The following is a 15,028-nucleotide window of genomic DNA, read 5'->3' as shown; positions in this document are numbered from 1 at the left end:
ATTCAACGCTGTCGGTGAGTTTTTGACATTGAAAAACCATCGACCGTTGATTGTGCCCTGAGGCCACGCCCTCTTCAACCAGGACACGCCCACCTCTATAAACGAGTGCATTTCTACAAAGGTCATAATCAACATTCATTGCTGTCGGTGGGTTTAGTTTTGTAACAGCTCTCTGAACAATGAATGTAACTGTGGCCCAGATTCCAGCCTGTCATGCCAGCACACATCACACTCTACGCCAGTACAGCGGAGATCAGCTTTTCTGTTCCTTTCTTCTCCCGCTCTCATCCTCACGGATCTGGAGTTCTTCAAGGAAGACGCAAATAGAAGCAGCCGTGCTGACTGCTTCCTCCTGCATCTAATTGGTGGTTGTGTATATGTGTGCGTGTGTGGAACGGATAGAAGGAAATGGAGGATGAATGTGTAATCATTTAGATGTTCTTCTCATTTGGCTGTTTTGTCTCTCAAATTATATACTGTGTTCACTGCAGCCTGAAATGAGCCTAAAATGGCACTTGCTGCTGAATACTGTGTCCTCTCTGTCAGCTGTGTGTCTGTTTGGTGTTAGCTGGCGTTTGTGCAACTTTTTAGTCTATGTACATGAGATACGTAGCGTATGTATGCGTCTCCGTCGCAGACATCAAAGAAAAAGCTTCAGTCTGAAAATCTCCAGATACCGAAACACAACAACACAGCTATTGTCTAATCCCGTCTGCTTTTCTGTCTCTTTCTTTGTCTACCTTTCATTCTTCCATGTTCTCAGTGGAACGTTATCTGAATAAAATGTCTGCATAATAAAATCTCAGTGGGGCATTGCGTCTCTGTCCTGATTTTGAGTGTTTGTTGTCTTGTCGTCTTGTTGTGGAGAAGAGTCTCTTTTTAAAACCAGTGCTTGAACATGACTAACAGCAGGGAGCGGCATGCGAAATACGATTTTACCAAAGTACAACATTTCTGTCAACACCAAGAACCATATTATCAACCGAGCATACATCTAAACTCTGAAAAGTGGGTGAGGTTAATGCAATATAAATCTTATCGGCTTGGCTCATGAATATTAATCAGGTGACATAATGTCTGTCCAATGGAGAGCAGTGGGTGGGATCTGGAAGTGGAAATCCCATACATTTTCTCCATAGGGGAATTGATTTTTAACAATAACTTAAACTTTCAAAAAACATACATGCTTTGTATGTTTACATACACACACACACACACAAAAAAATCTCTTTGTAGATTGTATTTTTTTTTTCCTTGTTGAAGCTGTTAAGGTTGTTTTGTACCTTTGACATTTAGTCTGATTTTCAAATACTTTTTGCTTCAAATTAAATTTGATTGGTTTAGTTTGGCTTATAACTCTTTTAAAAAACACTTTTTTAAATAGCTATGGGAGAAATTAATGGGGAAAATACTTTAGGATCCAAGGCCACTGAAAAAGGTGCCAGGCACTGTTGCACTCTAGTCCTTGCTAAAATTTAAAAACATAAGTGATTACTAACATGGTCTTAAAGTCCATTTTTATGTGACAGGTTATTAAAACAAATTATTATTAAAAACAAAAAAATGGTTGTTTCCCAAAAAGTGATGACAATTATTTTAAAAAGTGCGGATACAGTTATAATGGTTGTTGCTTGTCATTTTAAATAAACCCTTATATTACATGTAAAGTATGATACTACCATGTTTTGGATATGATACTATCATGGATTGTTGAACTATCCTTAAAGGGATAGTTCACCCCAAAATTTTAATTATGTCATTAAATACTCATCCTCATGTTGTTCCAAACCCATAAGTATTCATTACTGTAATTACTATGGTATTGGTTGAAAAAATGATGTTTGTTTTAGGCTCCAATCTGAACTTTACCCCTAAAAATTGAGGGCAATGATTGCCTGACCTTTTAGGATGAGCAGCAATATTCCCTTTGTGTAAATCTATGAGAGCAAAGTGGTCCATTCTTAAAATAAGCCGAGTGAAAGAAATTTCCTGGGAATTATTGCTCTGAATTGCTTTTGTAATTGTATTACTTTATAACCCACAGAGCACTATGAAATAAATATTTCACAATGCTGTGAAGATAAAGATGTTTCGACACCTATGTTGTAATAACTGTTGTCATGAGTCTGCTCAATAAACTCAGCAATTAGGATTTTACAGTTCTTTTCGAGCCCTAAACGAGTCAGTTTCTTGCGCAGCTCTGAGAACACAGGGCCACAGCGGTCGTCAGATCCTCAGCGCAGGGATCAAACCTCCTAGCCTGGAGCTGTAGATGAAATAATCAAACATAGCTAATGCAGAACGACACTGTCTGTCTGAGTTATTCTCAGTGCTAGTGTATTCTTTAGGCCCCATTAAATGTCTTGCAATTGGCTTCAGTCACAGTGCATGACCGAAGATTTCATCACAGAAACTCTGAAATGGTGATCTTAGCTCTAAAAAGTTTTGGCTGATATGAACAGCAATTAGACATTCATACGTGTGTGAGTTCATGTGCTGGGGGAAGTTAGCCGTTCAGGGTGCGATTGCGTAAAAGGAAAGATTAGAGCGGCAGTGGAGCTGTTTTGTTGCCGAGTTCCTGTTTGTGTGTGTGGGTGTTTAGGAATGTGTGTGTTTCTCCATTATTCAGCAGGAAGTCCTCTGTGTATGCAGCAGTGCAGAGAGGACTGAGGCAATGATGTCATTGCCAGTCTTGGCTTGACTGGAGAGCGTCGCTGGTAATTAAACCACTCAGCTGCAGGAAGTGTGTGGTTGTAATTTAGGGGACAAAATGGCTTAAAAATTGTCCCTAGAGGCAGCCAAAAATTCATTTTGGGGAAGCTGTAAAATAGAAAGTGGACCATAAAAGAGTAAATAATGCGTTCTTCAACTTTACAAAAATCAAATGTTGAATTTTAGTGGTAAGCGTAGTCATGCTAGTAGGCTGCTATACTTGTATTTGAGAACAAGGGGTTTTCATCTATCAAGATGTTGAATGGAAATGTTCACTTTAGTGTGTTCAGTCCTCTGAAAAAAAAAACAAAGATATACTTGTGAAAAATGGGGGGAAATAATTTTACAGTTTTTCTCCCTGTATTTGTATTTGTATGTTTTTAATACCAGCCTAAATATGCAACTGTCCTCTCATACAGAGTGAGTGTTGCATCATGTCCTTCTGAAAGGTTTGTGTTCCACAGAAAAAATAAAATCATACGAAATTAACGCGAGGGAGAGTACAAATAATGACAAAATTTTTATTTGTGGGTGAACTATCCCTTTAAATGTAACATTTATAATTTGGCTGCACCTGTTGTTGTTTCTAAACACAAACAGTATATTTTACTTCTGTCAATTTGCAGGTAATTATGTCTTTCTTCCTCGTTCTTTCTCACTGGGAGTTTTATATATATATTTATATATATATATATATATATATATATATACAGTTGGCAAAATGTGCTAGACTTTCCCCTCATAATCAGATTTTTTTAAATTTTTTTTTTTTTTAAGAAAACATCCGGATACGTTTATTTAAGCTATCATTTTGAGCACCTTGTATCTATTTATTAGGTTATGCCCGTTAATACCGAGAAAGAAAGAACGGCCTTATATATTTTACACTTCTGATTCTGGCCAGAGAGAGTGTAAAGTAACAAATGTGTTTATTAATAGATCAATTGTTGTTCTTGTTATTATTAATCTCTCCTATGCTGAACATGAGGCTACGATCGCTGGTTTACATCAATGAAATATAGAAGACGGGCGACACCATGTGGATCTTCTAAGTATTTCATCTTTTTTCCTTAGGTGTTCTGATAAATAATGCTACCTATCAGATTATGCTACCAACACTGTATTTATCCTTCTGTAAGGGTAGGTTTAGGGTTGGGGTAGGTGTACGTGTTAATAAAGCCTCACACCTTATTAATATCATGCTGGAAGCAAAATCTGATAGGTAGCACTTTTTGCTATCGAATTATGCTACCAAACTCCACCATAACGAATGCTTAACCAACCCCACAACTAGACCTATCCTTAACACGGTCTCCACCCCACCCTCCGGTCTGAGGCCGCTGCTGTGCTGACTGACAGTACGGCTATTCGCCACACAAGAGAACAACAACGCGTGTAAGTGTGTATTAATTTGACAGATTATCTTTCAAGGTTTGTTTGAGACGTTATTCTGCATTCCAGTGCTTCCTTTTAGATGACATCAGTAGTTATTTCCAAGAGCTGAAGCACGTGTTGTGGGGAATTTTTGTCCTAAAGCCTTTAATGACTCTCGCTCTTTCTCTGACCGATCAAAGCAAATTATTCAACACACCTCATTTTTATCCAATCACAGAAAAATTCTCTTTCAGTCTATGCACTTTGTGTGAATCACCCGGGAAATCTAGTTAATCATTAAGCACAATTTTAGCTAAAAATTACAGTGCACTACATCTTCTAACGTGCATTTATTTTACAGATATTGTTCTGAAACTCATCGTGCGTGTGTGTGTGTATTCTATAATTCTATAATAATTATTTACATTTTTTTATATATAATAATAATTGTTGTTGTTTTGTTACTTTGTTTCGTTACATGTAATTGATTGTTTATTTGTGAACTTATTTATGTGTGTGTGTGTGTGTGTGTGTGTGAATAATAATACAAATATTTTTTAAAGAATATATATATATATATATATATATATATATATATATATATATATATATATATATTTATATATATATATATATATATATATATATATATATTATAATACCACTATTATATTTATATTATTATTATTATTTTGTTAAATTTCATTGCATTATGTTTGAGGTATAAGAACATCAATTAAATACAAAAGGCAAGTTTTCACTTTACATAGAAAATTTATTTTAATGCAGTTAATTAAAAAAGCAAACAGTGTAACGGTATAAAATAACATGCATATACAAATATGCAAAGTAAATATGCAAATTTCATAAAGAAATAGATCCTCCTCCATAAAGAAATATTCTTGTAGTGACATCTGTTTAACCAGAGAAGTTGTAAAATTAGCCTTTTGAAAGTTTTTTGTTGATTACTTGCACTTTTTGCCTAAAAAACAGGAAAGAGACAACAGAATCATTAGCTTTAATTTCAACACTGTCCAGTTAATGCTCATTTGTTTTTATTTATTGACAGCAATCACACATCTGCAAGCTTACCTCAGCACACGGACATTCTCCATCACCCAGTCTTTGGAGGGGTCAGTGCAAATGTTCCTGCCTCTTATTGTGTGGAATCTGTGAGGTAAAGCAGCATCTTTTGGTTAGGTTTTTCTCTAGGAATCAGTTATAATGCATATAGTCAGTCAATACAAAATGCACCATATGTAGAAAGCATCTTATACTTACATGACAGCATCAATGTGACAGTGTCTTGTCACGTCCTGAATGGAATATCCTTTGATAATTGCCATCGGTATCTGTGCTTTGGTATACTTCCTGCAACATGCTGTATACGCAACAATAACAGTTTAGATTTTGTAACTTTATTATTACAAAAATATCTTCACATCATGAACCTCAGATTTTAAAAATAAACAGTGTCTCTGAGAAACAAAACAGTTATCCCAATGAAGCAGTAAAACCTAAAAATGCATCCGCGACTGTGCAAATAGCTTTATTATCGGCCCAGTTTTAGAAAGAAATAAATGTACTTACACAAAGCAGAAGCATCTGTATGGAGTACACCGAGAGCTGCAACCAACAACACGATCGCTGTAACTGAAGTTTGAGTCATCGTCTCTGTCAGTGTGTATGAGATCCTCAGAACAAGAGTCAGATGAGAATTGTGCCGGTTGTGAGAGAAAGTCTCTATTTAAAGGGTTGGACATGGAAACACCCGAGTCAGGGTTTTCCGTGCATACGTAAACAGAAGTACATGTGTACAAAAAAAAAAAAAAAAATGAAGCCGCAATGAGATCTTATCCGCCCTGTCAGTCAAACAGGTGCAACGAGGAAGAACACAGAGGAAAAATCAACCAGAGGGAAAGCACAGAACACAGACCTTTAATGTTTACTTCCCTGAAAGAGAGAGTGAACCATCAACATATTTGAACTGTTTCCTACTGGCAAATTAATAGAAACAATGCTGGAAACTCCAGGAGGCCTTAAGTGTAACTTGAAGGTCACTAGAACAAAGGAAAAATTCAGGACTGAAAATTTGCCAAAGAACGCTGTAACATAGCTTTCTATTATATAATATTAAATGACATCAATGAAAATGCCAGAGGGTGTGTGACATAGTTTACTACTTCTGATATTTTGACTCTGCTGTCATTACTTTTATGTATATTATATTACAGTGGGGCAAAAAAGTATTTAGTCAGCCACCAATTGTGCAAGTTCTCCCACTTAAAAAGATGAGAGAGGCCTGTAATTTTCATCATAGGTATACCTCAACTATGAGAGACAAAATGAGAAAAAAAATCCAGAAAATCACATTGTAGGATTTTTAAAGAATTTATTTGCAAATTATGGTGGAAAATAAGTATTTGGTCAATAACAAAATTTCAACGCAATACTTTGTTATATACCCTTTGTTGGCAATGACAGAGGTCAAATGTTTTCTGTAAGTCTTCACACACTGTTGCTGGTATTTTGGCCCATTCCTCCATGCAGATCTCCTCTAGAGCAGTAATGTTTTGGGGCTGTCGCTGGGCAACACAGACTTGCAACTCCCTCCAAAGATTTTCGATGGGGTTGAGATCTGGAGACTGGCTAGGCCACTCCAGGACCTTGAAATGCTTCACGAAGCCACTCCTTCGTTGCCGGGCGGTGTGTTTGGGATCATTGTCATGCTGAATGACCCAGCCACGTTTCATCTTCAATGCCCTTGCTGATGGAAGGAGGTTTTCACTCAAAACCTCACGATACATGGCCCCATTCATTCTTTCGTTTACACGGATCAGTCGTCCTGGTCCCTTTGCAGAAAAACAGCCCCAAAGCATGATGTTTCCACCCCCATGCTTCACAGTAGGTATGGTGTTCTTTGGATGCAACTCAGCATTCTTTCTCCTCCAAACACGACAAGTTGAGTTTTTACCAAAAAGTTCTATTTTGGTTTCATCTGACCATATGACATTCTCCCAATCCTCTTCTGGATCATCCAAATGCTCTCTAGCAAACTTCAGACGGGCCCGGACATGTACTGGCTTAAGCAGGGGGACACGTCTGGCACTGCAGGATTTGAGTCCCTGGCGGCGCAGTGTGTTACTGATGGTAACCTTTGTTACTTTGGTCCCAGCTCTCTGCAGGTCATTCACTAGGTTCCCCCGTGTGGTTCTGGGATTTTTGCTCAAAGTTCTTGTGATCATTTTGACCCCACGGGGTGAGATCTTGCGTGGAGCCCCAGATCGAGGGAGATTATCAGTGGTCTTGTATGTCTTCCATTTTCTAATAATTGCTCCCACAGTTGATTTCTTCACACCAAGCTGCTTACCTATTGCAGATTCAGTCTTCCCAGCCTGGTGCAGGTCTACAATTTTGTTTCTGGTGTCCTTTGACAGCTCTTTGGTCTTGGCCATGGTGGAGTTTGGAGTTGGACTGTTTGAGGTTGTGGACAGGTGTCTTTTATACTGATAACGAGTTCAAACAGATGCCATTAATACAGGTAACGAGTGGAGGACAGAGGAGCCTCTTAAAGAAGAAGTTACAGGTCTGTGAGAGCCAGAAATCTTACTTGTTTGCAGGTGACCAAATACTTATTTTACCGAAGAATTTACCAATTAATTCTTTAAAAATCCTACAATGTTATTTTCTGGATTTTTTTTTCTCATTTTGTCTCTCATAGTTGAGGTATACCTATGATGAAAATTACAGGCCTCTCTCATCTTTTTAAGTGGGAGAACTTGCACAATTGGTGGCTGACTAAATACTATTTTGCCCCACTGTATATTTCAAATAAACTAACAAATATCCCCATGCTCAATTTGGGAGGCAAACACATTCAGATTTTATTCTTTATGAATAAGCTTACTGCACACATGCAAGGTAATGTGACCAGCACATTAAGAATATATAATGTGATATAATATTCTTAACTGTTTGCTTATTCACTTTTAAAATAATTTCAGCACACACTAAAATTGACAACTTTGCTGAAATAAAATGTGGTAAACTTATCATAGCACATTTTTTAAATGAAAAATAATTTTGTTAAAATTTTGTAGTAAAGTAATAGTTAACCAAAAAATGAAAATTTAAGAGAATCTGATGAATGTTCGATTTCCAGGAAGGGCAGATGCTGTTGACTTCTGAATGTTAGTCTAAGTGTTTGACTACAGTAGATGTTTAAATTATTTATGTTATTTATTTTATTGTGGAAGTAGATGCAATATTTAATTCAAGTAACTCATCTGCTATCACAGACATTACTATTATCCACAGATTCCACATCTTGGAAATAATTAAAGAAAAATAAAATAATTAAAATGAAATAATTAATGTCTTTGCTCATTTTTAGCTACATTTCTTAAATTAATAATAATAATAATAATAAACAAATTGTAGATATTGTTAAATGAATAGTTAATCCACATCTTGGAAATAATTAAAGAAAAATAAAATAATTAAAATTAAATAATTAATGTCTTTGCTCATTTTTAGCTACATTTTTTAAATTAATAATAATAATAATAATAATAAAAAATCTAGATACTGTTAAATGAATAGTTAACCCAAAATGAAAATTTGTTGAAAAGATGTAGATGAGTTTGTTTCTTCATCAGTGCAGATTTGGAGAAATTTTGCATCAATTGCTCATCAATGGATCCTCTGCAGTGAGAGGACAACAGGTGATGGACTTTTTCACTCGAGGAAGCATTATTATGGATCACAAACTTGTATTTTGGCCAGAAGCAACAGTTACAATGTCTTAATGATGGATTTGTTTCTTACAAAAACAGCTTTTCACTTCACAAGACATTAATTAATGGGCTGGATTACTTTTGGAATACTGTGATGTTTGTATCAGCTGTTTGGACTCTCATTTTTGACGGCACCCATTCACTGCAGAGGATCCATTGGTGAGTAAGAGATGTAATGCTAAATTCCTCCAAATCTGTTCTGATAAAGAATTAAACTCATTTTCATCAAGTGAGTATATTTTCAGCAAATGTTCATTTTTGGGTGAACTATTCCTTTAAAATTACTGTTATATTTGTTATATGAATATTTGAATTTGTTCTCAAATTCACTGCAACGCATGGAATATTTTACAAACCGCTTGGAATTACCAGTTCAGATAATGATTGATAAAGAGCGACAGTGCATTTGACATGGGACTTTTGAAACCAGGAAGTGGGAATGTCCACCAGGAAAGGAGTCAAACCTTAACTTTTTGATTATTGAATGAATGCATTATATTGTGTTTTATTATTATATAACATCTTTCATGGATAAAACCACACACATGCACACGAATGGATAATTCTGAACTACCCACATGCTCAGCGGCGTCCTCATTTCCACATGCTAACGTGTGGTTTCTTGTGGGGGTGTAGAATTACATATATTTTCTAGGTCATAATGTTTTATGTAACACATGTCCTAAAATCAAAGGGTGAAATAGGTCATAAGAGTGAGAACAAAGCCTTTACAGTGGCTTCTCTAGCAATGAATCACTTCCCTTCAAACCCACAACCTTCGCTGTAGTCTTTCTGCGTGACTTTAGACACCAATTTTAATGTCACTTAAAAGCATTGCTCTCCGTGTTGGTTTTACAAAAACATTTTCACATTCTTTCATTTACACCTCCAGGTTTAGAGAGGTGTCATGACATTTTGAGTTTAATTTCTAAGAAATACACTTATGATCTTTTCAAATGGGGGAGTGTCTGGATTAGAATTAGAGTAAGGTTTAAGTCATATCAGGTTAAATATAATATAGTTTTTTCCCATCAAAGGCTGCGATCTGATCTGAAGCTGTGATAAGAGAATCTTGATGAGTGTTCAATTTCCAGGAAAGGCGGATGCTTTTGACTGCTGAATGTTAGTCTAAATGTTTGACTAGATGTTTATGTTATTTCAGTTATTTTGTCTTGAAAGTAGATGCATAGAAATGATATTTAACTCAATTAACTCATCTGCTATCACAGGCATCACTATTATCCACAGATTCCGTATCTTGGAAAAAATGCAAATATTCTTGCTTCGTATGGAAAATAGTTAATGAAAAACTGATGAGTCTTAGCTGTGCTCACTGTTGAATGTTTAATGAACATTTGCATGACTTTGTCTAGAATAAAATGGGAAATGAATTCGGACATGTGCAGATGAGATGAAGTCGCACATGCAATACAAATCTTTATGTTAAAGCTATCTGCAAAAATCTGCTCTTTTATAGACATCACTTGTGTTTGTTTATATATAGGATAGTATATTTTTAAAGTGTTGCATTTCAACAGGCCTAATACCAAATATAAATACTAATAATTAGAATTAAATAAAAATAATTTTTTTACATTGTTCTACCTACTTTCCATTACACCCACACACACACACACACACACACACACATTTACATTTAATCATTTAGCAGATACTTTTATCAAAAGCGACTTATAAACAGAGGTGTAAAAAGTACTCAAAAATTTGACTCAAGTGAAAGTAATAAAAGTACGAGCATCTGGCCAAAAACATACTTGAGTAAAAGTAAAAAATTCTTTGTAAGAATGTAAGAAAATTACAAATACTAATATTTTAAACTTGACCTTCGTGTTCACTTTGTGTGGTTTCTGAAGTGGTCCTGTCCCCTTGCATTACACGGACTAAAAATCTTTGCATGTGTTCATCTGAAGAAAGAAAGTCATAAACATCTGGGACGACGTGAGAATCTTAATTTTTGGGTGAACTATCACTTAATAACAATGTGATGCAGAGGTTAGAAACATATTCCAGACAGAATGGAAGAAGGGGATGAATTAATGAGGAGTGTCATAGAATTAAAACATACAACATTAACATTTTGAAAGGCCACTTTTTTTGTGTTGTCTACATCATTGTCTAAAAGGATCATTAATCTTTTAATTGTTTATTTGGGGCATTTTTATTTGGGCATTTTCTCAGCAGATATTGCTACTAATTATTGGCGACTAATTATATGAATTAATGAGCAAATCCTGTAATTATTAAGATTAAAAAATATTCATTGAGACTCCAAATTCCTACTCAATGCATCATATAATGACATATTATTAAAACAATTTATCCACTACCTGGTAAGAACATCACAACATGAATTACAATTAAGTAAACATACAATGTTCATTTAAACACTTTTTTGTAACATTTAATTAAAAAATATTAATCACATTTAAATTTTCATCACTGATTTGATTTGCACTCAGTCTTGTGCATTCAGCCAATATACACAACTAATGGCTCTATCAAAACGAAGAATAATGAATAAACTTTTTTGGGGAAACGCAACCTGATGAAAGTCATAACTAAAGCAGAACTGTGTGTTTGATGCGTGAAAACAATGATCATTGGTTCTCACGTCAAGAACACATGTTTGAGATTCCGTTTACCATATTTAATGTGCATAAGATCAAATAAAAATATAATGTACTTTTTAAGTTGAAATAAAATTGTAAGGAGTAAAAAGTACTGTTTTTTTCTTCAGAAATGCAATCAAGTAAAAGTACAAGTAGTCAGTTTAAATTGTACTTGAATAAAGTAAAAATCCCCCAAAATAATACTTAAGTAAAATTACTCAAGTATTTTACACCTCTGCTTATAAATGAGGACAATCAAACCAACAAAGGAGCAACAATATATATAAGTGCTGTGCCAAGTCCCGGTTAGTCTAATGCAGTACACTTTTCTTTTTATTTTTTTTTAATAATAAATAAAAAGAATGAGACAGCCAGTGTTAAAGGGTCAAGTATATGTATAATTTTGACCTATTTAAGTTATTTTGTTGCACTAAATAAACATTTAGACATTATGTGGGTACATTTTTACATTCTTGTATAATATATTTTTTAATCATTATTGTTTTAGGATCTCCTGAGATTTAAAAAAATGTAGAATTTTTTAATGAGTCAGTCGTGATATATCGCTCATCTTAACATTAAATCTTCATGTTGAGGAAAAACGTCCATCTACATATTTACCCAGGTACACTTTTTTTTTTACTTTATCTAACTTTTTTATTTTAGATTATTTTTATGAACTACAGATACTCTATTCTTAAAATAGTATTTCCATTTCTCACTATTTTATTTTATTTCTTATTTTTTGCATCTACAGAATTGTTTTGCATTCCTTACATATATGTTTGAATTATATTTACCAGCACTGATAATGTTTTGTGTCTGATTACACGCTTGTAATAGTATCAGAAAAATGGGACAGATTTTCAGATTTCCCCTGTCTTCCACCACTCAGTGACGCTGCTGTGTGGTCCCCAAATTCCCCTTGTGAACAGCTATATAATGTTGCTTTTGGGGATGCCAGATAACGTGGACTAGGAGAGCTCTGCATCTTCATCACCATCATCAACACTTCTGCTGCTGTCCGCACAACTGCCATCAACTTGTTGAATACTTTTTTATCAATTTCATTTTGCTTTTTCACCCGTGAGTGTCTTGTTTCCCTCCCATGATGAGCAGACTCGTCCTGACGTCATCTGCGCTGCTGCTGTTGCTGTGTGTCTGGGTCAGCCTGAGTCAAAGCAGTAAGTAAAACTGACTTTTCTCAGACAATCTCTTTGGTTTCAAGTGTTTCTTGGTGCTTTGAGGTCCCAAGGCTGTTCTTGACATGTGACCACGTGCATTTTTATGCATTTAGAATTGGGACGATTACATTAGTCATATAGCTGAGATACTACCATGCTTAATAATCAGGGATTGTGCAGTTGATTTGATTTAAGTGAGTGATATGATGGGTTTATGTCTTAATAATTCAGTGGCAAATTGAATATAACTGTTTATCTAACAAATCCGACATCTTATTTGAGCATTACTGACATATGGTTTTGGTTTCTGTAATAGTACTAATAATCTGAATGTGCTAAAATTAAATACACAATAACCAGGTTTATATATTTATTATCAATAAATCCAATTTGTTTCACTTTAACTAATATTGCTTATTCCACATCTTTTTAACCATGTTCATACTTTTTAATTGAATAAATTGAATTGCTTTCACAATGAACAGAATCTTATTGAAAATTAATTTTGAAAATATGATTTTTTTTCAAATAAAATTAAACCGATGCTAATAGTTAATAATATAACTACGTTGTGACTTTTTGAGTGCTATTTCTTGCTAATGACAAATATGCATCACATTATGTTTATTATTGTTTGTTTATGTTCTTAAGGCCCAAATAATTTTTTGAGTGTGTCGCTCTAATTGCTGTTGCTGTTTTCGAGGGATATATATAATTATTTAGATATCAAAATAATAATTTTTGGACATTTTTTTTTTCATGACTCCAAGATGCCATTGGTTAGATTAAAAAATTCAAAGACATTTTTTTATAACAAATTTAATATTTACATGTATGCATTTAGCAGGTGCTTTTGTCCAAAGCGGCTTAAAATAGAGGAGCAATTTTTCACAAAGACAACATTATTCATAGTATACAATGCAAAGTTTATTACCAGGAAAATGAGCAGATGAATGAATCTTTGAATACACTATTGGTCAGTATAGTTGGATCAAGTGTCATTAAACCACATGAACTGAGAATTTGTCTTGTGTTAAGGTCCGGTAAGGTGCTGTACCAAGTATTCATCACAGCCTTTCCCTGTCCTCCGACTGAAAGACTTCACCCGACAGGACGCCACCATGACCTGCAACATAGAGGCCGTCATGTGAGGAACAACACTTATTAGATGAAAATGACATGTCTCGGATATAAATATTCTTTCATAACAATGTAAGAGAACAATCTGTAATATCTGTAATATTTATTATTTCTCTCTCCCGCAGTTTTACTACAGTGAAGAACAGACAGATCTGTGCCAACCCTGATGACATATGGGTTCAGAATGCCATCTTGCATATACAGTGAGTTCAGCATTACACATGCTTACATTTATGTTTTTTTGGCATTGGCAGTGAGCACAAGGCTTAACCTATAGTGAATGAATAAATTGCAAACATACTACTGACCCAGTTAAATGTTTTGTAATCTCCTTATGCTGGTTATAATGGTAAATATGAATGAGCTAAAGTTCAAACTTGAGAAATACCTCCTAAGAGTTTCATTTTATTGTCTTTTGCAGGAACACAAAAAAGTCATCGTAATATGGACACCATCAAATCAGCCTAAAACTGCCTTAAGCTGAACAAACGAACAGTGACAGAAATCCTTCAATAAAATGTATTGATTAGAATTTATTTTTATAATTAATAAATGGTTTTGACAGCAACAGTGTTGTTTTTGTTTTGTTTTGTCTGCAACATTTCTAGTAATATTGACAGTTCTGAGAATTTTTTTCACAATGTTTTATGCTCACACGGCTGCTCTGACATAACAGCACGCTAAAACAAATAATCACAACAGTAAACCTGGCCAAATGAAAGTTTGTGAGCACATACAGTAGACAGCAGGTGGCAGTATGTGCCCACGTGGCAGTAGTACTCACAAAACCTTTAATGTCTTTTAATTATTGGAGATTTATTTAGTGCTTGTAAAAGCATAATAAAGCAGCTTAATAAGGAATCCAATGCAATCTCCTTTTGCATGACATTTTATTTTGAACCCCATTATTTATTTATGCCACAGTGATTATACTGTTACAAATAGAGGTGAAGACATAAGCTTTAGCGACTTAGGAGAGGCCAACTCGTATATTCCAATTTTGGTGTAAATGGCCTCTGAAACAGGCTTATGTAATGTCTGAATTGAAGATCATGATTCAGATAAACTGAACCCGAGAGAAAGTCTTACTTTGAAATTGGGATAGTAACAATTCATGAGCTATAAGGCTGAAAGAACCTCAGATACTTTGATCTCCTACAGATAATACACACACATACAAAGCATCAGTCTC

General features: G+C 34.8%; 2 protein-coding genes across 3 annotated transcripts; one reads left to right on the top strand and one right to left on the bottom strand.

The window, feature by feature from the left end:
* Positions 1 to 3,797: 3,797 nt before the first annotated feature.
* On the top strand, positions 3,798 to 14,398 carry ccl20a.4 (chemokine (C-C motif) ligand 20a, duplicate 4). Of its 2 annotated transcripts, none has more exons than XR_009273634.1 (4): positions 3,798 to 4,107; positions 5,156 to 5,263; positions 12,632 to 12,696; positions 13,735 to 13,807. XR_009273634.1 is itself a non-coding variant. In XM_058793236.1 (4 exons), exons 1-4 carry the CDS (start codon positions 12,624 to 12,626, stop codon positions 14,277 to 14,279), a joined length of 282 nt encoding a protein of 93 aa, XP_058649219.1. In that variant the 3' UTR covers positions 14,280 to 14,398. The 2 variants fall into 2 exon arrangements, 1 of the variants encoding a protein (XP_058649219.1); XM_058793236.1 differs by lacking the exons at positions 3,798 to 4,107; positions 5,156 to 5,263 and adding exons at positions 13,962 to 14,039; positions 14,258 to 14,398 and having other exon boundaries at positions 12,624 to 12,696; positions 13,735 to 13,843.
* ccl20a.3 (chemokine (C-C motif) ligand 20a, duplicate 3) lies at positions 4,841 to 5,871 on the bottom strand. The gene is made up of 4 exons (XM_058793223.1): positions 5,677 to 5,871; positions 5,368 to 5,467; positions 5,179 to 5,256; positions 4,841 to 5,068 (listed from the first exon to the last, which is right to left on the bottom strand). Exons 1-4 carry the CDS (start codon positions 5,753 to 5,755, stop codon positions 5,026 to 5,028), a joined length of 300 nt encoding a protein of 99 aa, XP_058649206.1. The 5' UTR covers positions 5,756 to 5,871; the 3' UTR covers positions 4,841 to 5,025.
* Positions 14,399 to 15,028: the final 630 nt, after the last annotated feature.

This window comes from Onychostoma macrolepis, chromosome 02 (assembly GCF_012432095.1).
Source record: "Onychostoma macrolepis isolate SWU-2019 chromosome 02, ASM1243209v1, whole genome shotgun sequence".
Lineage (NCBI taxonomy): Eukaryota > Metazoa > Chordata > Actinopteri > Cypriniformes > Cyprinidae > Onychostoma > Onychostoma macrolepis.
The sequence above is the reverse complement of the archived record's forward strand: the minus strand, read 5'-3'. Positions and strand labels throughout refer to the sequence as shown.

Coding starts and splice junctions, on each gene's coding strand:
- ccl20a.3 (XM_058793223.1), bottom strand. CDS start 5,755: ATGACTCAAACTTCAGTTACAGCGATCGTGTTGTTGGTTGCAGCTCTC. Junction 5,468..5,676: donor TACAGATGCTTCTGCTTTGT/GTAAGTACATTT, acceptor TTGCGTATACAG/CATGTTGCAGGAAGTATACC. Junction 5,069..5,178: donor GAGAATGTCCGTGTGCTGAG/GTAAGCTTGCAG, acceptor CCTGTTTTTTAG/GCAAAAAGTGCAAGTAATCA.
- ccl20a.4 (XM_058793236.1), top strand. CDS start 12,624: ATGAGCAGACTCGTCCTGACGTCATCTGCGCTGCTGCTGTTGCTGTGT. Junction 12,697..13,734: donor GGTCAGCCTGAGTCAAAGCA/GTAAGTAAAACT, acceptor TCTTGTGTTAAG/GTCCGGTAAGGTGCTGTACC. Junction 13,844..13,961: donor TGCAACATAGAGGCCGTCAT/GTGAGGAACAAC, acceptor TCTCTCCCGCAG/TTTTACTACAGTGAAGAACA.